This window comes from Amblyomma mixtum, chromosome 7 (assembly GCF_055824585.1).
Source record: "Amblyomma mixtum isolate Tamu chromosome 7, ASM5582458v1, whole genome shotgun sequence".
Taxonomy (NCBI): Eukaryota; Metazoa; Arthropoda; class Arachnida; order Ixodida; family Ixodidae; genus Amblyomma; species Amblyomma mixtum.
In genome coordinates, this window is record NC_143018.1 from 18,285,893 (window position 1) to 18,312,851 (window position 26,959).

The 26,959-nt window shown below is 45.0% G+C and overlaps 1 protein-coding gene across 4 annotated transcripts in view; it reads right to left on the minus strand.

Moving 5' to 3' along the window:
* Positions 1–75: 75 nt before the first annotated feature.
* Positions 76–26,959, minus strand: part of LOC149335136 (protein FAM135A) — a 45,787-nt gene continuing 18,903 nt past the window's right edge. For 3 of the 4 annotated variants that reach the window (XR_016284007.1, XR_016284008.1, XR_016284006.1), the window contains 10 exons: positions 24,201–26,001; positions 19,057–19,116; positions 17,440–17,549; positions 16,668–16,759; positions 14,945–15,042; positions 11,762–11,913; positions 9,962–10,072; positions 8,550–8,666; positions 4,720–7,290; positions 76–4,550 (listed from right to left, as the gene is read on the minus strand). Coding sequence is in view for 1 of the 4 variants with exons in the window: in XM_089551801.1 (XP_089407927.1) it covers positions 7,085–7,290; positions 8,550–8,666; positions 9,962–10,072; positions 11,762–11,913; positions 14,945–15,042; positions 16,668–16,759; positions 17,440–17,549; positions 19,057–19,116; positions 24,201–26,001 (2,747 nt within the window). In the remaining 3 variants the exon portion in view is untranslated. Of the gene's footprint in view, positions 7,291–8,549; positions 8,667–9,961; positions 10,073–11,761; positions 11,914–14,944; positions 15,043–16,667; positions 16,760–17,439; positions 17,550–19,056; positions 19,117–24,200; positions 26,002–26,959 lie in introns of all 4 variants that reach the window. The other variant, XM_089551801.1, reaches the window with a different exon arrangement.

Here is a 26,959-nt window from a genome sequence, read left to right on the forward strand (position 1 = left end):
GTCCGGCGTCATGCTTTCTTCCCATTTCTCCGTCAACAGATGCTGGCAAGCGAGGAAAACCAGAGTCTGTCATGCGACTTTGCAGTAAACATCCATTTAATGAATAGCAACAAGTGCACACACAATGGTTACGCACAAAATTTCGCAAAGACAGCCATGTACATAAAACGCCTGGCATCTTTCCAGTGAGCGCGCAGTGCAAGCCAGCAGCGCAGAGTTATGACCGGCAACAGAGTGATGCATCTTTGTACGTGGATAAGACTAGGTGACGCTTTCTTGTGATAATGGGAGGCAAGCCATGACTTCGCAGATTGTTCTCTGAACACGTCGGTAGTACTGGTGGGTGAGGTCAGTTAACGGAAAACAAGAGCATGAACTGGCACATGAAACTGGTTCAAACATGCATTGCCCATACACACAGACAAAACATGCGATACATCGGAGTGTTGTTTAACCAGCGCGTGGTACACAACCATTCCGGAGCTCGAAACTTTAGTACAAAAGTTGACATCAAGCTTGGGTCTCCTCGTGGTGAAAGTACTGGCGCTTTGACGGCACTGTATTGCCACTACACGGTAGTAGAATAATGTAATGATTTCTGAAACAGCAGCATGTCACAAGTGGAATGAAGAGTTCACAAGTGTGTTTTTTTTTTCTCACTCTACATCATATTACACATCGCATACAGCGTTATTATGCCACGCCTCGATATAACCTTGACAGAGTGCATAGCGCCATCTACAGGACATGGCTGCAGGTGTCGCGATGACACCGTATGCTCATTCCTTAATGCATGTGACTTCCATGCAATAGGTGGCGCTGTCGACTTCCCACACCAAAACGGGCACCACTGCATTGTCCCTTCTGTGTGTTGTACTGAAGGTGGGCAGAGAAATCCTGGCTGTACAACGTTTTTCCGTCGGCAAGTGCAAGGCCTGAAAAAAAATTCTTCAGAAAGTAGCTGCCATTGTTCATGCTTATAATGTATACAAGCTTGTACTTTCAACTAGTATCGGCACACCATCAGTCAGGGTGTTCACAACCAGGTTGAATGTTACGGCGTTATTCTTTACATGGCAGATATAAGATCGTGTGTCACAGGCATTACTGGAGGGAACAGGAAGTATGCAAATTTGCATGTGTATTGACTAAAACTAAAAAAATATTGTCAAAGAGCGAACAGCTCAAAACCATTACTTTTGCATGCTAAAGCAACATGAAAAAATTAGATCAGTTTTGCAAAGTTTAATGCAGCAACTAGCTTTGTTAACTCTTTCCCTACCATGGGGAAAAGACCATTTTCTGAAGGTTTCAGTACATTTTTTTTTTCTGTAAAAACTATTGCATTCAGTATTGAATCCAATACCCAAAAACAGAGCTGAATAAAGGTGCTTTTTATTAATATAAGTTTAAACACCAAACTGCATGTTGCACCAAAAAATTTTATTAGCTAAAAACGAGATTTTAGAAAAAATTCAACAAAACTTGCAAAAGCATGCTTGTATTTAAAAAGAAAAAAATGTTGAAAATTTTCTGAAATATTTATATTTCATATTTTTATATTTATATATTTATTACACTATTGGCCACTCTCTGCAAAAAAAATCATTTCTATCTTGAATAGTATTGCTGCTACAAAACAATAACTGGAAACCCTATAGTTGTGCATCGGAGCGCGGCCGCCTGTGTTTCAAGCTGGTTTCCATCATCACCGATGTGAAAACTCAATTATCTTCAGTGCCTTGCACCATTTTCAGGCTCGTTGTTGCACAGGACGTCGATTAAATCACTCGCAGACGAAACGGAGTCCTGAGATTTGCTATGTCTTAGAGCGCGTGCCGCGCATGCGGAGGCTGCCAAGCGACTTTGATGGTACCGCATCTTCGGAGTGCGTTAAAAAAATGCCGTTTCGTAGGGGCAAAAAAAACTATATCGGAAACAAAACTTCAGTTCACCGGCTACAAGCCAGATGCGCATCGTGCCTGTAGGCAACGGGGAAGGCTCCGAAGTCGAGCGGCGAAGGCGTCATCTGCGGGCAACATGGCAGGCAATGAGCGCAGGTCTGTGTCTTCATTTCTTCGCAGCGCGTTAGAAAGTGCCCCCTCGCGGGACAAAAGAAAATTACATCGGAAACAAAACTTTGTTTCCTGGCCTACAAACTACATCAGCAGCGTGGTAATTACCAACGCAGAAGGTTCTGAAATCGGGGCATGAAATCATCGTTAGCGGGCTAACGAAGCTCAATGGGCACGGTAGGGAAAGAGTTAAATGCTGGTGCATGCTACTCCCTGCCAGCTTTGCATTGTGTAGGTTGTACCTTGCAGTGAGAGAAACAATTGTGAACACCATGCATTGGGAGCTAAGCAATTCTTTGGCAGCACCAATGAATGCTCCTTAAATGAAAAGAATACTGTCACAAGACTAAACAGGTCTGCCACTGCCCCCATGCATACTACCGCCTTTTGAGAATGAGAAATACACTGAGTAAAGTCAAATTTATGGCCTCAAAGAAGATTAAAAACTATATATATATATATATATATATATATATATATATATATATATATATATATATATATATCGGCATGCAGAATAAAAGCACACATAAAATTACCACATATTTCACAGAACGCATCGCAAAGGAAACTAGAATAAATATATATTTGGCAACTCAATAAGAAAAAAAAAGCAAACAATACAATCTGATGACATGCCTAGAAAAATTTAACATATGCAGTGCAAAGAAAAACAACCCAAGAAGCAACAAGAAACAAGAACTACATAATCAACAAGACTGTCAACAACAAAGTCACACATGCCGCATGTGGCCTGACACAAATGTGAACAATATCCACGAATTTTATACAAGATCCCTCACTGAAGCTGTTTGTTGCAGGGCTTATACAAAAAGCAATGGAATTAGTCTGCAATAACAACACATCGAACAAACAATAAGAGACAAATGCGCTGTACACATTGCCAAACTATCCAAGACGTGAAAACATCACAAGATAACTTCATTCGAAAGCAATATATACATGGAATACAGGTCTGCATGTGAATTCAGTATGAGAGATCAGTCTCGTGATACTGCTTAAAATGTGACCCTAAAAAACTATGCCACAAAACAGAGAAAGTTCACAATGCACATGACAGCTCCCTTTATCTTCTAAACTATTAGTGCGCACACCGAGGAACTGCACTAGTAGTAGCACTGGAATGTTACTTGCCCTAAAGTAAGCTTTTTTTAGCACCTGGAGATGCACCTTTCTGGTGACATTGCAATAAATAATGCCGTTCTCATTTTCCGAGCCCTTTGCTCAGTCCAGGCTCTACTTCAGCCAGCTATTGAACAAGATGTGAAATTTTTTAATCATCTCTGAGGTGTCACAGTTTGGCTAATAATATTGAGGCGTACGGAGGAAAACTAGAACAGTTTGGTGCGCAAGACAGCTGGCCATATATAACGCGGCATGCGCAATCGACATGATTACTTTTGCACAGTAATCAATGCCACGCATACTATGCTGTGTAGAGTGAAACACACAAAACCAAAAGTAAAGCAAAGAGAACTGAATTACAACAGAATAAAAGCAAATCAGACACCGCCTGAGGTTACAGAGCAAAACTGCGTCTCTTCCACAAATACAAGACACATCCGCCATGAATACGCCGCACAAATGCGCTCTTGCACCACGACATGGCAAAAGGACCATAAGTGGTGTCCATGTCTGACTAACAACAAACACTGAAAATATGACAACAAGAAATAAATAGTTACAGCTCTGCACGCGATGCGCTTCACGTTGCCAACAATGGCTAAACGAAAACAATAAAAACAGTGACGCAAGAAAAACGCACAAGTGCCAAAATAACCACGTAAAAACAAGTGCTCCAATAGGGGTAAACACTGTAGCAGTGAACAAAAGCAAGCCGCAGAATTTACAAGGCCACAGGCTTCCAAGTGGATCAACGCTTCTCTCGGAACACAGTTTGTGGAAATGAGCAAGACTTTAAAAACTGCACATATCCGCAATAAAAAAAAAGGACGAGAAAAACACAGTTTGCGGACAAGCAGCTTGAGATTGCTTGTGCAGGTCTGGGCTTCAGCCCACGAGAGATTGCCATGCTTTTGGGTGCACTGCCGTGCTCATAGTCTGAGTACTACTTTTTCAACTTTGCAGTTACTATATTTTTCAGAATAACAAAAGCAAAGACACATAACACGCAGCACTTCCAGGAACTTTGTGGATGGTACAAGCAATGAGAGATGCACACAAACCATGGAGTAGCCAAGTTAGTACGGAGTAGACTGTACCTAATCCCAGTGTCTCGACTGAAACTTTGAAATGGATCCTGCACAAAACTTAGACAAATTAAAAGCAACTAATGTATGGTTTCATATTTGTGGCTTTATAATCCACTAGCAGACTACTGACAGGTCAAAGAATGTAACTGCAAATTGTTGGGAATGATTACGCCAAACTAAAGGCTATCCACAACCACACCCCACATTCCACTCTGCGAGGGAAAAGTGATCATGTATACGCCTTTACGAATTGGAAAAACAGCGCAATCAAAGACGAGACACAAGAGAAGGACAAAACACCAGCGCTTCCTTCTCCTTCTCTTGTGTCTCGTCTTTGATTGCGCTGTTTTTCCAATTCGTAAAACATGTACCAACCAGCCCGTATTTGCCCTCTTCTGGTATGTATACGCCATTTGAAGTGCTAGATGAAGCCAATAATGGCACTATACTTTACCGTGGGATTTTCAATCAGATGCTTTGACTGCTATGATACAAACAATATTAATAACAATATATAATAATAATAATAATAATAATGATAATAATAACAATAATAATAATAATAATAATAATAATAATAAGAAAGAACACCATGTGAAAAAGGGGCGGTACAAGGCTCAGCTTGCTGTCCCAACTTGCAAGCTTTAGAGAACAAGTTGCTAACCTGTGAAGCTTGCCCCTTCCCAGCGAGGGCTCAATAACCTCGGAGCTTATGAAACAGGAACAGCAGGCCAGGAGATGCAATACGACCGAGTGTGGCTAAGTAATAGGATTTTTCAAGGAGGGGAAGAATTACGATCACCACTGTCACTTCTATTTTTCAGAAAGCGAAGAAATATTTTGTCAGAATTTTGAGCATTTGAGGTTACTCTTGACAAGCACAAGAATGGCAACAAAATAAAGCAGTCTCTTAACCTCAAGACAAGTGTGACAGGATTTTAAACACGTATGCATACTGCCATAGTTAACCGGAAATGACACAAGCGCAAATGACAAGGTGCTCACAAGACGTCACCTGCGCTAACATTTTTTATGGCAATCACTTTTTTTTGTGACGTGTCCCCAACTATTGACAAAAACAAATCGGAAACCTCAAGCTGATACTGTGGTTAAACTGATACTGTGGTTAAAGAGTAAAATGCACACAGTCTTATACAAGGCTGCCCACAACCCTTCCTGAGCCTGGAAGAACACCTAGAGACATGAGTCTGTTCAATTAAGCTTTCCAGGCCCTCCAAGGCGCGCGAATTGAATGGTTTTAAGCACTTTCTCTCTCTCTTTCTTTTACTGGCATAGTGTCTACAAAAAAACTAAACTATGTCCTCTGGAATATCTAGCAAATCAGATAATTTAGCCGAACAGAGTTTGTCCCAAAGGAAATCCACTGCTTTTCTCCAAGGTTTCAACGACTCCAAACTGTACATATAACATGACTAGCTGAAATGAGGTAAAAGCTTAAAAGTCAAAAGATAGAACGAAATCAAACACTTAGAGCTAAACTGAAGAGGCACGTTTGAAAACTGAGACTGTATACCGCCAAATCCAAATGGCTACGGCGGATGCCTTGTAACAGACAATGCCCAATAGAACTCTGGGTGAAACCAATGGGACTTTGAAAGCCAAGTTACACGCAGCCTCCACCACTTTGTGAACCTCAAGAAACGGTAAAGCTTGAATGACATGGCCTACTTTTCTGGTGTGCGGTAAAATTATGCACCACCAAGCTTAAGTTTGAGCTGCTTGCTTGCTTGACCTGTCAGTAGACCGCAGGGTCGACAGAACAGCACGAAAATAGCGCCTCACAATAGTGTCGATTGAGAAGAGCTGCTTGACTGGTTAGGTACTGTCATCCGTAAGACCGCTGCACCACTGATGGAGGCAGGTCTGTGTGCAATTCTCATGGCTAAAGCATTGCAACCACTGTACTGTGCGATGAGTTTAGTACATAATATGTCATCCCGTTGCCTGCCTGCCTGCTTTATCTGAAATGAACGAGATTCATCCATGTCTGCGGCAATGCCTGACAAAAGATGGAAGGCAATCTCAAAGGAGCGGTGCAGTATTTTCACTAGAAAAGCAAAGTGCCGGATATTTTTACACATCGCACTTTCTGGCGGACATCATGCAATCCAAACGAAAGATGGCAGCACAGCTTTGTTCTTCCGCAGAACTATACAACTGGTTCAAGGTACCCTTGAAACAGAGTGTATTTAAAATCAGTTTGGACCAGGGGTTTTCAAACTGGTTTGTGTGGAACTCCGAGGTTCCTAGGAGTACTTTTTTGGTTTCCACAAACACCCAAATCATGCCCCAACCTCCACTTTCACTTTTATGCATATAATTTCGGGATTACAGTCATACTGTAACTGCTAGCAGCAGTCCATTTTACTACACAGCCAGTCATGATTAACTCAATTCAGTCATTTTTCTAATGGGCTTTGCGTCTCCATGGCCTTTTTTTACATCCATGTTGCAGGTAGGGATGAAAGTTAAGACACATGGGGTTCCTCAGAAACTTTTGAAAGCTGTTCTCCGAGGCTAGAAAAAAAAGATTGAGAACTCCTGGTCTGGATGAACCAAGCAGGTACTACAATCAACAAACACCCCTGAAAAACACAAGAGTAAGCCGTTTCGCACACACACACGAAAAAAAAACTCATACCTGTGTCCACTACGGATGCAAGAATCAGCACATTTTTCTCAGGCACGCATTGCCTCCAGGTTAGAAAAGGGGAGGAAGTGGAGGGGGGGAGGAAGGGGGGGGGTGAAGAATGTTCACGCGAAGTACTTGAGTCCAGTGACCACCATGAACTTCTCGATGAAGAGCTCAGAGTCGAGCACGGCGATGTGGGCGGCACGGCCAATGAGTGAGTTGGCCGAACTGGGCAGGGCGTGGTGCACATCGTACCGCACCAGGCTGATGTCCGGCTTGTTGGCCAGTGGTCGTAGCAGGTGGCTCACCATCTCCCGGTATGCGGCTCCTAAAGGACAGATCCATGGTTAGGGAAATGCAAGCCCCAGGCCTGTGGACATTTAATGGATATCTGTGGATATCTGGTGGATATCTAGCGGATATCTAGCGCCACTAGGGATTGAACCCTGTACCCCCTGCATACAAGTTGGATGGTCAGACCACTGGGTTACCACTGCGGTACTGGACCATCATGCTGTCAAGAGGGGGTACCAGCTTGTCAAGTGCATGTCGGCTAGCGGGTCAGCTTCAATAGGTGTCATATGCACCACTGCAAATTGCAACGCTTACTGACAGCTGCAGAATGAAATCCAGCAAGAGAAAAAACAAGCTCTGACAGTTCCTTTAGTTGTATCGTAAACATGTCGATGCAGCTGACCTAGCAGTCAGTAACAAAAAAAAATTGAGGAAAGTGCAGGAGGCTATAGAAAGGAAGATGACAGTATAATGTTGACAGATAAGGAGTAACATGGATCAAATAACACTCGAAATTATGATATGCTAGAGGCAATTAAAAGCCGAAAATGCACTTAGAGCGGCACATGCGATGAAAAGAGCCGATAACCAACAGTCAGGTGGGGAGGGCAGACTGGGAAATGGGCTTGCTTAAGGTGACTGCAGGTAAAGAGGACGGAAGACGACCTGTGATGAAGTTGATAAACAAAATAGTTGATAACAGAATTTCCAATCTATCTACAGTCGGCCAATCTGATATCATCATACACTGTCTTTTATTTTAGCAAGACGAGGAACGCCACTGGAAATGAGATATATCAAGTTTCACTATATATCCTATATTTGTACATAGTGTATATTGCCGCCCTACCCCTGTTCTTTCTTCTATCCCTGCTCCGCCCTTTCTTTCCCTCTCCATGTCCTTTTATTCCCGCTAGCCACAGCTCAGGTGCTTCACATTTCCATGGAAGACGCCGTGGCTAGCAACATCTGTTCCTTCCATTTATTATTAAAATTTTTTTATTACCAATAAATAGCCACTAACAACAACGTCAACACCGTCACGAAACTTTCACATAGTTTAGCCAAAGTTCCAGTAACTCGACACTAGCAAGCTGACAGTCAGTGCAGCGAGTTCATGATATCAAGGTCAACCCCCACAACACCTTTGTTGCATGGAATTATCAAATACATGCGCTTCTACGGGGGCGCTACTGTGAAATTGAGAAACTTAGTAATATCGAGAAGCTCCCTACACGGAGGCTTATTACGTCCAGGCTTAACTGCACAAGACAGCATTCCCGCAGGCCCCACCTATTGGTGTCGTGTCCTTGGCTGCTGCCTTGCAAAGCTCGATCCTGGCCGAGTGAATGGGGACGTAGCGATCTTGCAGCGACCCAAAGAGCAGGACATGCTTGAAGAATTCCAACCCTGCAATTGCAGAGAGGGAGGAAAAACAACACAAGGTGACCGTCTCAGCTTTCTGCCTTGACTGCCTTGGGGCTGTTAACTCGTTCATTCTTCCAGTGGGCTCAATCGGACCAGCAAGGTAAAAAACAGTGCACAGGAGAAACGCCATTCATTACTGTATGTGTGCTTTTGCCATGTGCTGGCAATGGACACTACAAGAAAAGAGCAAGTTCACTGATACCACAGCACAAGATCATTCACACGTGAGTGTCGCTAGTGACCACTGCTACAAAGTCTTCAATCTTTTACCAAGAAATTGTAAAATTCTAATAGCGGGGTTTAACACCCTGAAGCAACCTTTGGGCTATGAGGGATGCCATAGTGCAGGGCTCTGGATTGGTTTAGACCCCCAGAGTTCTTTAATGTTCGCTGAAAACGAAAAAAAGAATGAAAATTGAAAATTAGTTTTGAGGAAAAGAAATGGCTATCTCAGTGGACACCTCAACCGCTGTAAGGAAGGAATAAAGGAGAGAGTGAAAAAAGGATCCTACAGCACACGGCACCTTTTGTGTTTCGCGTGCACCGAAACATGGCTGCCACGGCCGGCCTGAACCAGGTCCTTAGGCTCAGTAGTCAAGTGTCATAGCAATGGTCAACGAACTAAGGTTTCCCTCCTGCCCCTTATTCATTTTGTGACGTCACTATAGTCGGACACAACTAAAGAATGAAGCGGCAAATACCCGTCAAAGCAGGCCTTCCAGCCAATGGCATTGACCGATTTTCATGACGTCAAGGTTAAAGAGTTTTAATCCTCTTTAATGCTAGCCTGACAGGGGATTAACCATAGATGAACCATGATGTCATGAAAATCGGCCGATGCCATTCGCTGGAGAGCCTGCTTTGAGTGGCATTTACCACTTTGTTCTTGAGTTGTACCCGACTATCTAGGGTAGCAGCCTGGGCTAGTTGATGAAATATATTGAGGGGTGCACAGTGCGAGAAGAACGAGAACAGAAGAATAAAGGATAAAGGAAGAGAGTTGCAGATTGAATCGCAAATACTACAACAGTAAACAATTCAAAATTTTTAACATCTGCACAATGCTGGTGACAAGGCCTTCCATGGCTGACAATAGCGAACCCCATTGTCAGAGTCAGATGTTTCACACAAGAATACAAAATGACATGATACAACTTGTTTTTGAACAGGTAACGAAGCGCTAACTTGAACTGAAAAGACTCAACATTTCATGTGCTAGCACGCAAGGGGCGAGTAAGGCACAGGAGGAGAGAGAGAGAGAGAGAGAGAGTACCAACCGGGCTTCTGGCTGAGCTTGTAAAGAAACGACTGCCGGACATCAGCTGTGTCCTTCATGGAGAGCTGGAGCAGGGAACCAGACTTTTTCCACTTCTGCATGAACCACATGCCTGCCAGAGCGAGCAAAGAGGAGCACACAATTGCCAAAGAGTCCGCCAGCGTATGTGGGCACTGACAACAGCTAACTGGCAAGGAGTATTTCTCCATGCATCTCTCATGCACACGTTTTAAAGGTGCACTGAAGAGAAATCCGAACGCGTCTTTTTGCCACGGGAACTCAATCTACACGTTCCGAGCATTCTTAGAAACTGCGATTTATTGCCCTGTGTGGCCGATCTCCCTAATTAAATCGAATTAACGTCCGGTTCCCGCCTTTTTTTTTTTTAAATTCTCCCCGTACGGTGAGCGGAGTCGACCAACGCGTGGAGTGCCTTTCACCCAGTTTCGTGGCGGCTTGCCGCTCTGCCATCAGCGGAGTAATACGTGGTAATCCGTAGAAGCAAATAGTCCGCGCGTATTTTTATTTCTGCGGGCTTATTTTGCGGCTATATTATCTGCGAATGAAACTATTTATTCACGGAAACCTAAAAAACAAAATAAAGCAAAAGCAAAGCCTCCACGGAGCTGGCTGAAAGGCAGGCACTCCACGCGTTGGTCGACTCCGCCCACTGTACAGGAAGAATTAAAAAAATAAAGGCGGGAGCCGGACGTTAATCCAATTTAATGGGGGAAATCGGCCACACAGGGCAATAAGTCGAAGCTTCTAAGAATGCTGGGAATGTGTAGATCAAGTTCCCGAAGCAAAAAGACGAGTTCAAATTCCTCTTCAGTGCACCTTTAATGTGATGGCATTAGAGGTCCCAGGGATCTATAAATCCCTTGTGGATCTATAAATCCCTTGTGGATCTATAAATCCCTTGTGGATCTATAAATCTATGTAAGTGAAAGAGTACTTGCATGGGAGGGATCTCAGATGCTATAGCATTGTAGGTCAACCATCCAAGTTTTTTAAGGGCATCTTAACCTTCAAACGCTACTTCACAGACAACTGCTGAAAACACACAAGCTCATTTTCAGTAATCCAGGGTAGCTTTCAAGTGAAAGCTGTGCTTCCAGCAAAACGACCAATGCAGTGACGAAAAAAAAAATTATTTCCGTATTGCCCTCGATATCACAAGGCCACCTATGAAGCAAAAGGCTCTAGGCATAGTGAGGTTCAAACTGATGCTTCTGGAGAAATTACTGACAGCAAACTAGTGACGAGCTTCAGCCATGTTTTAAAGATTTGGTGGCTGCTTTAAGCCCGCAACTGGGGAAGCTTATTCCTTGCCAACCATGCCCTGGGTAGTTGCTTCACTGAAAATGGACGCAACCGTTTCTAACTCACAACAAATAGAGCTTACTTTCTATTTCACTGGAAGACAAGATATGTTTAATGTGATACCTTAACGTTAAATTCTATTACTCCTGAAAGATTTTTTCCTCGCAAGGTAAGTCTTCAAGCAAGGTGTGATGCGCTTCACAATTCTAGCCATAAAAAAGTTGATATCCCCGCCACCTGCTGTGAAAAATCAAAATACTACACTCCTACTGACGTAATTCACATTAGTTTCGACATCTGGAAGCAGGAGGTCAGTTTTACATGGTGGACTTGGCACACCAAGAAAAAAAAAAAAGAGCCGTGTCTTCAGATTAACTTTCCGCGACGAAAACACCAGAAGTGCACGTCTAAAGACATGCTCATTCAGTTAGAGGCTATCAGAAAAAATAGCAGAGCTGAGCTGGGGCCGACTACTGACCCATGTTGACGAGGCCACTGTTGTTGAAGAGTGTGCCCAGGTGGGGCCCCGAGAGGGAGAGGAAAGTGCACAGCTGGCTAAGGTAGGGCTTCATCTCGGGGCGAGTGAGTGCGCTGCGGATGATGATGTTGCCCAGGGAGTGGCCAATGAAACTGCACGGGGGGAGAGAGAGAGGAGGAGGCGCAACAGCAATCAAAACAGCCCTTTCAGAAAGAAAGAAGCGACACTGTATCTTGCGTGCACACCTCCTCTGAAGTGCGAACTGCTTTCTCCCTATGAAATGGGCACCCTTCACAAGGCCAGTGTCAGTCCACAGAATGTGAAGTGGTAATTAGCGTCCTAAATTTCCACCACGTACTATTTGCAAATCTGAACAAACATTTTCGAAGTTGCTCGAAGTTTTGGTTTCATTATTGCAGCGTGCTACTACGGCTTGGCTTCGTAACTCTCGACAAACAACGTCACGACGTCGTTTCTTTGTTGATCCGTTGGGTGCGCCGGGGGAGGTCGCGGTGTGCTGTGTGCCTGTTGACAACGCACGTGCTCGCATGTAAGGCACGCTTCGTGAAGTGGATATTGTTTTGAGGAGCACAATGTCAGGGTCTCGAAAACAGTACTAGGCTGCTTGCAAGCGAAAAGCGATTTTAGCTGCGGAGAACATCGGCAACAGTGTGGCCGGAAGGCAGTTTGGTCTCGTCGAAGGAAGCATTTGTGGATGGCGACGACAGAAAGAAGCCCTTTTCGCGTGCAGTGGAACGCGATGAAGGTTTCGCGGCCCCTTGATGTTTGTGTAAACAAACCGTTCAACGACGCAGTCAAGCGGTGCTACGCAGAGTGGATGCGCTCAGGTGAACCTGCAGTGACGCCAACCGGGCGGCTGAAGCGGGCTTCGCCAGCCACGCTGTATAAATAGATCCCAGAAGACCTTGTGCGTCGGTCTTTTAAGAAGTGCGGCATCTCGAACGCCCTCGATGGCACGGAAGATGAGTACATTTGGGATGCTTTGTCGGACAAAGAAATGTCTGAAGAAAGCGCTGCTGAAGATGAAAGTGATTGAAGTGAAGTGCAGGATGCGATTTGAATAAATGTCTTCTATGAGCTTGCGTCATTCGTATTATACGCGGGTAAAACTTTTCTTTCCCATTTCGCATCTCTAAAACTTCACCTCGTATTTACTCGGGTTCGTATTATACGCGGGTTTTTATGGTATTTGGATTTCTTGATTAATGGGGGCCAAATTAACGAGCTTTTACTGTACCACACTTTCATGTGATTTTGTTGTAGCTGTACACAGGACTGCGAGTACAACTGATTTAATGGAACGCTATGAAAGAGCATGACCATTTTCCTTATGTTCACCTAGCTTAGATTTATTTCACAGCTGTCAAGCGGGTGGCAACATGAAAGCTTAAGATGACCTTCGTGCCAACTTAATGTAATGCGCAAAGTCCTTTACTGGACACTTTGGAAGAACATATAAAAATACACATCCATGCAGCACACAAGAACGGTCATGATGACAAGAGATAATGGTAACAATTAATATTATAAAACTTATATTAGAGTTTTCAAAAAAACACAACAAAGCAAAAGGCATCGCCATCAGCATTTCCTCACGCACGAGTCATAAACATTATTGTTTTATGTGCTACCTGCAGATGATGTAAACATTGCTTCTTTGTGTTTTATTTTAATTCTTCCTGAGATGACCGAGCATCTGCAGTGTTACGTAAACAAATAAAATAATACAAATAAAGCTCAATTACTAAGTGACGTACGGAAAAGACTAAATGAAGTATAAAGTCACGAACAAAAAACTTAGTCCGTGAAACGTGCCTCTGACATGCTGCGCCACATTGGGGAAGGGGCAAAGACGGAAAAAAGAGAGAAAAGGAAAACGGGTTAAGACATCACAATACAGTCGACGACCGAAAATTCGGACGCCTGATTTTTCGGACATGCTTGATTATTCGGACTTTTTCGCGGCACCGCGACATGGCCCATAGAGCCAATGTGTAAGAGCGCTTGAAATTTCGGACGCACCGCAACTGACCACTCGATTTTTCGGACCTCGTTCGCACTCGCCGCCAGTACCCAAGCCGCCATATAATGTGTACAGTGGAACCTCATTAATTCAGACTGCAGGAGATATCGAAAACTTGATCAAACAAAACGAAATTCAAGCTTAAAGGGAGCCTCTTGCGACGCTGAAATTCTGCGCGAGTTGGCACATTGCGCTCGCGTGTTTTCGAATTCGTACTGTCCTTGAATGTCTTCCGCCGCACGAACTTGAACCGTAGTCCGAGTTCACGGAACTCATCTGTGCCGAGTCTTTAGTCCCGAACACGGAACGCGAATACGATCGCGGAGCGCTTGATTGCGGAGGCTACGTGCACGCCGTGGCCTCCGCGATCGAAGCGCGCTTCGGGCGCGCCGCCGGATCTTATCGCGCCGCCGGATCTTATCGCGCCGCCGGATCTTATCGCGGCCGCAATCTGCTCCGGCGCTGCGCCGTTCGCGGAGGCCACGCGCTGCGTCCGATGATGGTGCAACCAAAAGAGAAACACAAGCTGCAAAAAGCGCGCTTTCCGAGTCAAGCTGTGCGAGTTTCCTGAACTGGAAGAAGAGCTGCTCTCTTATGCGATGGAATTTCGGAACAACGGCTACGCGTTGACAGCGGACATGCTGCGCGGCTTCTTTTGGCATGAGCGTGCACCAGAGCGCAGCACTAGCTCAGGAGTCTAAATACTTCGCGAGTGACGATTGAACGTAGAATAAATGTCGCTCATTCCCTGGTTGGTGTGTTTTTACTTAAAAATTTTTTTTTTTCGCATATCGCGTGTATGGGCCGCACCCCGAAAATTGGCCCTCGAATCTGGAAAAAAAAAAGTGCGGCCCTTATACGCGTTTATACGGTATTTCGCGCGGCGAAATATAGTCATGAGGAGCTTTAGAATGTGTGCAATACAATTGGCCGCTTTCTCCGGCATAGTGGTAATAAGTTCGTGATTTTTTCGGTGAAATTTGATTTTCCGGACTGCCCGATTTTTCGGTCGTTTTCGCGGTCCCTAGAGAGTCCGAAAAATCGGTCGTCGACTGTACAATGAACCACATGCAGTTTCGAAAAAAAAATGCACACGCGCATGCGAGATACTATGGTTTGCACAGATATAGTGGACTTGCCTGATCTTGGCAGGCTTCAAAGCAAATACTTCTATGTGATAGCTAATCTCAGAAACCAGGCGATCTGTCATGGTTTCAAAATCCTCAAATGTTTCTCCCTGCAACAAAGAAGACCGGTATTAGTAAGGAATCCCATCATTCATATTCATGCTGCATCTGCCTGGGACAGGTAGAGTGGATTAAGAAGACACATAATAATTTGGCTGCTGTTATTGCCTCATGAAATGAGATAAGATATTGCCACATTCCTGGGCACTCTCGTGGCGCCGTCTCCCGGCCGAACTGCCTTAACCGCTATTCTGGCTAGCCTCAGCCATGGTGGTGGGCAATACTTCTTCTTCGTCGTCTCTTCTGTGTGGTGCCCTCGGGAGTCCGCTGCTGCCTGGCACTTCACAGTAAAACGTGTCCTGGCCATCCCGACTGTCTAGCCGTGACAATATTCTCACTTTTAAAGTTTCCCAGCCCACTATGCCATACAATAGGTTATGCCAAGGCATGAACTAGACTAGCATAGTGCCAAGTCACGGAAGTCCATTTAATTTTTATTTCTACATATATTTTCATGAAGGATGACTGTTAAGATGTGCCTATGCAGCGAAATATTGTAACTGCTGCAGAAAAGTATTTCAGATACAAAAACTGCATTAAGTATGACACTTGGCCTTATGGCTGTTCAGGTACTACAATTCTATATGAAAAAAAAAAAAAAAGAAGGATATTTATTGCTTTCATAAATGCACTTTGGCTACTCTGAAACAACTGCGGACTTAATAGGAATGATTTCTAACACACACCATTTCCAGTGATTCAAACAAGGGACAAGCCTAGTGGAAGAATATGTTTAGCACCTATTACAAAAATTTAATTAATGCGCAAAGTAAGAAAAGTGCAGTATAATTAATAACAACCAAACAGACATAGGTATGTCAAAAGCCGCCCATATTTAAAGGTGCACTGAAGAGGAATCTAAACTTGTCTTTTTGCCGCGGGAACTTGATCTACACGTTCCTAGCATTCTTAGAAACAGTGAGTTATTGCCCTGTGTGGCCGATTTCCCAAATTAAATCGAATTAACGTCCGGCTCCCGCCATTTTTTTTAATTCTGCCTCGTACGGTGGGCGGAGTTAACCAACGCGTGGAGCGCCTTTCACCCAGTCCTGTGGCTGCTTGCCGCTCTGCCATCGGCGGAGTAATACGTAGTAGTCCGTAGTAGCAAATAGTCCGCGCGTATTTTTATTTCTTCGGGCTTATTTTGCGGCTATATTATCTGCGAATGAAACTATTTATTCATGGAAACCTGAAAAACAAAATAAAGCGAAAGCAAAGCCTCCACGGGACTGGGTGAAAGGTGCTCCACGCGTTGGTCGACTCCGCCCACCGTAAGAGGCAGAATTAAAAAAAAAAGGCGGGAGCCGGATGTTAATTCGATTTAATTGGGGAAATCGGCCACACAGGGCAATAAGTCACTGTTTCTAAGAATGCTAGGAACGTGTGGATTGAGTTCCCACAGCAAAAAGACAAGTTCAGAATCCTCTTCAGTGCACCTTTAACTCCAACTAACCACTAGCTACAAGCAATGGCATTCCAGATGAGCCCAAAAGAGCATAAAACTGATGATTACATCACTTCCACTGTGGACTACGGCCAAACTTTTCATATTATTGCTTTAATATTAAAAGGCAGTCACTGGCAGATAAAAAATGAGAAGCAAAAAAGCAATCACCTGGTTCCTTTCAGACATGAGAAACTCGAAGTTGACCGTAGGCAGGCCCAACTCCAGGTATGTGCGGACTAGCCTCAAATCAGCACTGTTTCCTGCAGCCATAGAGAAAGGAGAGAGTAGTGAAAATTGCTGAAAATGTCACCGGTAAATATAGAAAATACAAACAACTGCTGCAGTTATGCAAAGAAAGCATTAAATTACACCATCCGTAATTACAAAGCAGATTGACGAGGCTGGCAGTGATGAACACACTCAAGTTTAGTTTACCTGCAACATTGTAAATACAGTGTGTCTTGCATGTCACTCCTGCCATCTTTTTCAAGGCTCACATGCTAGCACGCACAAAAATGCATACAAGTTTTTGTTTACTCAGTCCAGTCTGAACAAAACTAGTTGCACAAGGAAAGTTTACCATCTAGTAGCTGACAAATTAACACTGTGTAGAGGACAGCATTTGTTCAATGGCATCTTTCTTGTGTTCATCTCTTTCGTGCTGTTTAACATTCATGACTTCAGTTTTGTTTCCAGCGCATTCTGTTCACACTAAGGAGATTAAGCATTACCAATGTTCCCAGTTTGCATTACCCATTAAACCCAGACTTTCCTTTAGAAGCAACAAATTTTAGTCGAGCTAGCAAAGCAGTTGCTCGACTAAGGACGTCTGTGCATCACACAAGCACATGACTCAAATACTGAAGTTCTACTCCACACAAAGCTCCCTCTCGAATCACCGCAAGCGACACAAGGGTGAATGATGAATGACAGCACTCACCATCCAAACCATGCACACATATCACAAGGTGCAGCCCCTCAGGACTGAATGCTCGCAAGTCATTGTCGCACTGAAAGTATGGCACTGCCGAAGCCAGCACAGGGAAGTCACTGCAAGAGAGCAAAGGTGTTACAGGTCACAAACACACTTAAGCCCCACATAATGAAGTTATTGTATAAGCATTGTTTTATCACGAAAGAATTTACCACCTTTAATGCAAGTACCGGTATCACCTGGGAGCACAATATCGCTAAAATTAAAGCAAGGTAGGCACAACAGCCTAGCTGCCCTTCACTGATGGTTCCCATGATGGTTCTTTGCTCACCCTACCCCTCAATGGCAGCAGCCGTGGCCACAATGTCAAGACTGCTGCTGCTGCTCTCAAATGCATTCATGCAGGTATGCTTGGTGCACTTGGAGCTTTGCCAGACTAGCATCTGCAGTGACCTTCACATATTTGGAGCCTTTAGAGAATAGCCCCTGCAGTGAGCTTAGTATAACTGGAGCTTTTCCAGATGTAGCCAGTATGAATGTTATTGGTGAAATCACTATATTTTTTTCATTTTGGTTAACTACATCCCTTTAAAAGGAACCTACCTTTATTACAAGCTGGCATCAACTACATGAATTTCTATGGGACATTTCAAGAGGAACTACCACTAATTTTCCATACTAGCATTCACTTCATTATTAGGAGACTCAAGTGTAGTTGCAGTGGAATGATGTTACAACAGAGGCTTAAAAAGCAATGGAACAAAAATGACCATTCTAACTAGGTGCAACTGATTGCACCCTGGGAAATTACTTCAAAAGACCATGGGTACAGCTAGCCAGTGAAGCCACAGCACTCGGCCACATAACCCCTTCCAAAATAGCGCTTTGCCCCTGTGCTGTAGACTGCAGCAGAAATAGCTCGACTTTCATCAGTCAGCTCTAAGCAGTTCTGATTACCACATAGTTTTAGAGTAGCCGACCCCAAAGCGACGTCCGACAGATACAATAACCCGGAACCTGACACAACACATACGAAGTACCAACGATGAAAATACACACAAAAAAAGCAAATAAAATGCACACACCAATAAGGCCAGCTGTGCCTGCTTCAAGCCTTCAGCTCACACGTTCCAAAAACTAAGAAGCATAAAATATGAAAGCAATTTGACATTGTCCTCTGCTAATATAGACGAAGTCTTTGTCACCTGCAAATTCTGCGTACAGGTTCTGGTTGTCAACAAAACAAAACCATGTGCGGACCTTACCTCTAAGGCTTGGATAACTTTCCTATGATTCAAGGAGCAAGCCACTTGGGCACCTTTGACACATTTCGATAACAATGAGCACATGCGTAATCATGACATGCCTTGCAGTGGAGAGCACAAAGAAGTGTTTCTGCGCCTGATCTAAAATTATCGCTACACTCTCATCACAGTTGATTTTACCATTGATGGCCCTGTACAAGGTAATCGCTAATGTTTCAATAGCAGCTCTGCACAGCTTTTCATAGGTTCACCATTAGAGATTTTGGCAGAATGCCACTTCTCAGCCTTTTGTGCTTAAAAACATTGTAGCAATGCCACCCCAAAAGCAACACTGGAAGAGAGAAAAAAAAATACCAACCTGTACCACAGCCAAGGCATGTTTAGGTGAGCACGAAATTCCTCTTTGGCCTTCACAAAGCTGTGGCAAAAAAAAAGAAACGTGAAGTGCAGAAGTGTTCATGGAACTGCATCAATGCAGAGTACAGTCCAATAGTACAACAGTTTCATAATGAAATAAAAGTGAATATGAATTCGAACAATAACTGCCCAATGTCTACTGTTGAAGACAGCTGAACGATACCTTTTTGAAGCTTAGTGTAAGAATAAGGACACTGGTTATCACACGCGAATATGTATTTCTTAAGGCAGTCATCAATGTATTACGTATAGTTAATCAGGAAATCATTAAAAAGTCACAGGCTTTTTGACAATGCAAGGACTGTAAACACCACTCAGAAACATGCCAGCAGAGCTGATTTCCACGAATTCAACACAGCACTTGAATGCAGCATGCAAGAGCTCTGGTTAATATATTTTTCTGCATCTTCTTCCTAAAGATTTGCAGAAAGTAGTTAAACCTTGCAACAGCAAAATTTCCACTACAATGAAGTATTCTGCACTCCCGTCAGCTAACCACAGTGTAATCCAACAAATTTCTTACACTACAAACATTTTGCACTGCAAGTGTTAATTTCCTCAAGTTTCTGCAAGCAGAAGCTCAACTGCAGAACTTAATTTGCGATACACAAACACAAGGTTGCCTATTTGTTTACTCTGACCACCTGACGATGCCTACAGAAATCAATGCCATCACTTATTCACTGCAGAATCTCACACAAACAGGAATCCCTGAAATTATGTGTCCACAATGACCGTAAGCCGCCCAAGTTGAAATTCAGCAATTCAGATATCTGTGCATTTCGTTTCTCTGCTTAAGACCTTCAAATGTCACAAGCACCCAATGCACCCCTTAATACCCCATTCCAAAATCTAGGCCATATATAATTGCTAGAGCTACCCACAAGGGCAAGTAACAAGCTGCCTGCATATGCATGAATAACTTGCAATTACCGTATATTGCCACGTACAATCAACGCTGAATATAAGCTGGCCCCCAGCCTGCAGCCCTCGCAAAAAAAAAGTTCGAATGCTCCGCCGTCGCACTTCTTCTTCTGCAGTTTTCAGTGGGACAGCTTTGCAGCACACGTGCAGGTCAAAGCAATACATATGTAACAATGCAATCACAATACTAGCACTCAGAGACAAACGGAAATCAAAGGCGATATAAAATTGTACCGCATACTACCCTTCCCACTCGCAAGTGGCTTGGCTCATTAGGAACAAACTGAACTGCCAACGGTCCTGAAGTTTCAGATTCAAGAACCCCGAAGGTCCCCTGAATTTCTCTCTCGCGTTGTCTATCGCCTCCTGCTCATTTGGGCAAGTGACTGCCAGCGCAAGCCAGCCCGGTAAACGGCACGAAATTCAAAATTTGATAAGCGGAACCGATTTTCATATCAATCAATGATTTTTTTTTTTTTTTTACACACAACATTCCTGCCAGAAATAAGCACCAACATGGGGTGCACACTACTGCAGCTTCATGAAAACTACCTCAGACCTTGCAAATACGTCGACTGCACGTACAGGTTGACCCTCATATTTCAGACGGTTGTTTTCGTAACAAACGGTTGATTTAGACGTGGCAATATACGGAAGCGGCTTCTAACTCTTACTTTACTTTGAGAAACCAAACTTCTTCCCCAACTTCACAGCTGGTCGTAAGGGTGTATTACCAGAATACAAACCTCATGCGCATGGCGATGACGAATGAGGTTTCCTTTCATTCATTACTTACGTATCAAATATGTAAAGTTCTAGGTAAATTCTAAAATGCAACAAATACAGTCCATCCCAGACATACTGAAGAGTCAACACATCCCCTTGAAAATCCTACACAAAACCACGCTAACCGAACTTGTGTTCACTAGATGGTTCGATATACTGAACAGTGCGCTGCATCCCTGCATGTCACACTTCTCCTAACGGCGCCCTCGCAATCTCCTTTTGAGTGCAGAACTGCATCGGCTACAAGACCTTCAGCACCTGCTAGCAGTGTAGGCGCTGTGAAGATAAACGTGTAGTGCGCTTGAGGTTAGCCTTCAGCCTTGTTCACAAATTTTCTTTGCAACGTTGCTGTCACGTGGAAAAAGCAGCATTTAATGCACAGCTCTTCAAGCACCGGAGCCAAACTGTCCAGTGGCGGCCTTCGCCTGGAGAGCTTCGCTCGTTTCGAAGACGAAGGCGTAGCAAAGACCAACTGCACCTTAACTTAGACAGATTATTGTTTTATAGTGCACTGGTACAGCAGAATCTCAATAACACGAATTTCAGGGGGTCACGAAAAATATTCGTATTACCTGAAATTTGGATCATCCAAAATGGACAAATTCGTATGCAGAATTTACGGAAATCTGTTTTCCAGTTGACGGGATTTACTTACGACCATGTACCACCACCAATTTGTGTCGTCAGTGCCATGCTGAGCGCATTCCACCGGTCATTGCTAGAGCAGGCTCGCCGCGCGACTGGTGATCCTGGCGTCGGCGATGTACAGTCTTCGTCAAAAGTAACCAGGCTGCATGGTTTGCTTCTAGCTCGTACAGTGGAGCCCTTGTGGCTTTCCTAAAGATCAAAAGATGTTGTAAGGTGAGAAGACCCCACGTCCTTACCTTTAACGACCATTTCAGCTTCAGGGAAACTGTAAGGGCTCCACTGTACGAGCTAGAAGCAAACCATGCAGCCTGGTTACTTTTGACAAAGACTGTACAGGCAGCAAGTACTTCGTGCTCAAGGGTGCAGTCGTGGCTCACACATTCGTGTATCCTCAGTGAGGTGGGAGGATTTGTTCGTAACATTCAAATTTCTGCCCATTGCACACAATGTACTGTGGCCAGAGCATTTTACAAATTCACATCAAGTGGGATCGTACCGTCCAGATTCTACTGCACCAGGATTAAGCCTTGTATGATAGGCAGTGCCTAGTTCCAAAGCACTGTCCGCTGCAGCTTCAATGCAAAACAGGCTAAGCTTATAGAGCAGTTTGCAGCCAGTATGCCGAGGGCAGCATGTCCTTATAAGCTTGGGTGCACTGCATTCATGCTTCAAGATTTGAGATATGCTTATCTATTGCTATATATATCAAATGATCCCTATATCAAAGTATTTCGCGATCTCCTTTGAGTTTGATATACAGTCGAACCTCGTTATAACAAACACGGATACAACGAATTATCGGATATAACGAAGTGAAAGAAAAGTTTGGTTGGACATGCTTTATTTCTAAGGGAGTTCTATCTGTATAACGAAACGAAAAATTCAAAATTTGACACTGTATTGGTTATAACGAAGCAGTTTTTGTATTCACTGGGCTCAAAATGCGCAAACAAGTAGGAAAAATCTCAAAACACGCTAAATTTTGATCTTTTGAAGCGCGCGCACCTAAAATGTGTTTGAATCACCCGCGCTTCCGCACGCGACGCCATCTAGGGAGAGCGAATGAATCTAGCATCAACGGCTGCCTAGCACGTGACTGGCACATGATCGAACCGACGCCCGCTCCCCGGCCACCCCCGCCGTCGCAATTTCCGACCCGCGCGCGCTATCTCTGCAGTTCAATCTGTAGACGCCGTCGCGGACCGCGTCTTAACAAACAGCAGTTTCACTTGAAACGAAGATAAAGATATTCAGGGCAGTTGACAGCGGGCGCAAGGAAAAGTCAATGCCACGGACTTCGGTGTTGCGCCTAGCACTCTTATCTATCTAGATAAGATGGTTATCTTGAGCGCAAGGCAAAGATTGCAAACGCCCACTCTGCAGGCGCTGTGAAGAATGACAGCAAGACAGGATGTTGAAGATGCCTTGTTTGCATGGTTCAAGGACGTTTTAGCGCGTAACCTGCCTGTGTCTGGTGCCGTCCTTCAAATGAAGGCGAGAAGTCTCACTTCCGTCAGAGGCCACAATGACTTTCATGCAAGCAGTGGCTGGCTGCAGCGATTTAATGACCGCCATCGGATTGTTTGCCACGTCTTGTCTGGCGAAGAAGCAGCCGTTGGCGCCGAGAACTGCGAGAAGTAGGCAGAAAGCTTCCGCATGCAACTGGGAGGCAAGCGGACAATTTCGGCGAGACGACATGGCGTCAGCTGGCGGTTCCGAACGTTACGTTCGAGGAATTCATCTGTGCAGATGACAACTTGGCTGTGGCGCCCGAACTGCCCGACCAAGAAATTGCTGATCAGGTGGTTTCTGCAGATGATGCTAGAAACAGCGATGCATGTGAAGATGGCGAAGTGCGAGGTCTCAGGAAGTTGAGGGGGTACCTCGAGAACCTACCTGTGGCCAAATCAGCTGACATCGGGAAAGCGCTGCTCTGTGTTGATTTCGTCGAGAAATATAACCTGTCATATAGTGTGAAGTGCCGCCAAACGGAGATTACGTCGTTTTTTAAATAAATCAGTTTTTGCACCTGGCCATGCATCCCGATTTGCGAGTTCGCTCTTGCTTTCCAGTACGAAATGTAAGGCGAGGTTTCGTATGCTTATACCCCGCGTTAAATTCAAAAATAGTGCATTTTTTCAACCCTGTGCTGTCCACCTTAAAGTACTCTTTACTTGGGCTTATTAGCGACCTTTTCTGCGGGAATTTGAGTGCATACTTTTATAATGAATATTGGATATAACGAGCGAATTTCCGCGCAAAATGCGACTTCGTTATAACGAGGTTGGACTGTATCCGGGAACAACAACATCCAAGACATAGTGAAGACAAGAAAACACGTCGCCGGGCGTCTCGCACGCACGGTGGGCACAAGTTTGCAGGGTGCCCCAGCCACTGTATGTGTGCTGCGTCCGAGAAACAAGAGTAGGAAGCCAAGCAAGAAGCGTCGATATACGGGGCCATCACTCGCTTCGCTCTTCGCCACGTGTGAAAGCTATAGCCGCCCGACACAAGCAAGGATCATGAGACATAAGCTGGTTAGCATGCCCTGCCTTTTTCTATTCTCTACTATACCTCAAATATCAATTCCCCAACTAGCACAAAGAAACACCAGCAGATTACAACCAGTCTATCGCTCATTTAAATGAGCATATTGCACGCAATCTGTAAAGCAGTTCTTACTATAACATAACCACAACACCAACAATTTGAACATGATGCACACACCTCACAACATCAGCGTTGACCGCTGATGCCCTCCGCACGCAGACACAATCTTCATCTTCCCCATCAACACTTTCATCCTTGCAACCTTGCACTGCCTCCTGCCAGAGGTCCTGCGACGACTCGACGACACTGTCCAGGGCTGCATTGTACTCGTCCTTCGGGTCGGTCAGCATTTCTATTAAGGTGCACTTGGTTTCGAGGTACGACCTGCACTCCTCAAACCGCCGCCTCGCCTCCCCGTCCACTGGGCACACTTCTCTCTCAACGCCATTCTGAATCATGTTGGGATCCTCGGGTGGTTCCTCATCATTCCCGTTCTCTGGAACGACAGGAGTCGAGTGCGGAGCCTGGTCACTCGCAAACTCAGCAGGTGGTTTGGGGAAAAACGCCGTCCCTTCGCACGCCATCATGGGAGCATTAACGGGCTCCCCCTTTTTCTCTTTCGAAGACATGACGCCGTTCGAGACAACCTCTTCGACGCGGGAAGCAGCTGAGGATTGCTGGTCTGTAGAAGTGGAACCGTTTGCTTTTGTAGAAGTGGAACAGTTTGCTTTGCAGCCTTCTTTACGCGGTGACGAAGAACAAGGATGAGTGCTGTGATTCCTTGCCGTAACGTCCTTGGGAGCGTCCCTGAACTGTGGTGGTGGAAGCGGCGGTAACGACGTTCCGCTGTCTTGCGGGGACATGGCTACCTTTTCGGGCATCGGTGCAATAGTAACAACGTCAGACGAAGTGTCTGCACTTTCATAACCCGAAGTAGACTTGCTGGAGCCACCAGTCCCGGGACAGAGAAAGACTTCGTCCAACGAATCTCTCCTCGAATCGGGTATACCGAGAGATTCTCTTCTTGAGTCGGGTATGCAAAGAGACTCCCGCCTGGAGTCGCAAATTCCTAGAGACTCTCGTCTAAAGTCGGAAACGCCCGCCGACTCTCCACTTCTCGAGTCCCGAGCTTTCACTAATGGTCCAGAGGGCAGATAAGCGTCAAAGCCCACTTGGCACGACACAGATGGCGTTGACCTCCTCTGGTGCTTAGTGACCGTGAGGCTATGAGCTAAAGCTTTCCGAAGGTGTGGTCTCACGCACGAACACGACTCCGAAACTGCCTTCCGAGCAAATGCTGGTTCACTGACGAAAAGCGCGTCGAAGTTGCTATGGAGGCTGTCGCTCGCAACGCGCGTCCGCGGTGGCGGAGGAGCGGGCGGTACGCGCTGCGGCACAGTTCGGACTGGTCCCAACTGGGTTGTCAGATCGGGCATTGACTCACTGTTGAGGAGATGAGACTGCGATGGCGTTGTGGTGCTGCGTGGAAGAGAGAGATTCGCCGATGTGGTGACTACGACAGAACTCTGCGAGTGCTTCATCTGCGAGACACCTGAAGAAGCAGCGCCTCCGCTGGGGTCACTAGTGCGACTCCGCAGGGCGTCGAGCCTCTTGAAGGCAAGCAGGGTCACCGATGAGTTGTTCAAGTGTGGCCGCTTCAGCTGGCGAAGCAGGCTGGCAGTGCGAGCTTTTAACTTCACCTTTGCCCGTGATGAAGACGTGACCGCTTTGCTGGAGCGGGTGGCGCTGTCACGGTCTTGCGCGTCAGCGGAAGAAGTGGAAGAGGTTGAAGTAGGAGAGCCCAAGTCAGCGTCGGCAGACAGCGTTGGCGAACCGTGCCTCAGCGGCGTTGACTTCTGGCCCAGCAGCTTGGATGAAGCAGTCTTCTCTGCGAGGTTCACATTGCCCACAACAGCAGCTGAGGGGCGGCGCCTATCTTCAAACTGAAGCGAGATGTCACTGAGGTTCAGGCAGGACTCTGCGATGAATGTGCAGTAAATCAGTGTTGCCATTCTCTTACATTCTGCATAACCAATGCTTTGTCAGGACATGAGCCCAGTGCGCAGAGGAGTTCTGTAAGTTAGAGTGACATGCAGAGTGCTTGTTTATTAAAGAACAGTAAAACTGCTACTGATATACATATGTAAACATTAGGGGTGTTTGAATATTCGAAATTTCGAATACAAATTGGTATTTGTTAATCACTTCACATTCAATTGGAGAAATTGATACTATTCGAGAATTTCCGAAACCTCTAAAATGTCCAAAAATTCGGCAGCCATTGAATACTACGCCGACTTTCATGAACCCAGCCATTGCAAAACCACATTATTTGGGCAATTACCTGATATATCAAGTTTAAACAGCCCAAAGACCTCCTCTCTGCTTCCTTCTTCATCATTTATCACATGGACTGCTCACATTCGAATGCCACTAGGCTCGAACCTTGAGCAAAATTCCGCAAGTGGGCTTTCCCATCTATCACACGGGATGAAAGAAAGATGGCTGATCACCAGTTCGAAAAATCGCAACTCAAAAGCACATGATTTTTTGTCTGAGCCTTCCATAATGTGTTACGTACTTGATGCCACACCCATGGCACACATCCTGTCGCCTTCACAACTCTTCTAGCCTGAGCTATGCTGCCTTGTTTTGGTCTACTCTGATATGCGGAAAAGCAAACTTGTGAAGTTCGCGTAGGGCTCCAGAAGGGTGGCCGGTCATATCTTAACTGAAATTTTGGTTTCATCAACATCCATCAAGTGTTTAAAAAGCCCCCCTTAGTTCAAACAAATCTGCAGTCCCCTTCGAGTCTGAATTATCAAGAGTAGACTTTTGTTTCATGTTGCTGCTCTATTTGTAACTTTTGCTTGGCACAAAATTCTGCATAATGGGCTTCTCGGCCAAGTGAAAACAGCTAACTCAATTCAATTCAA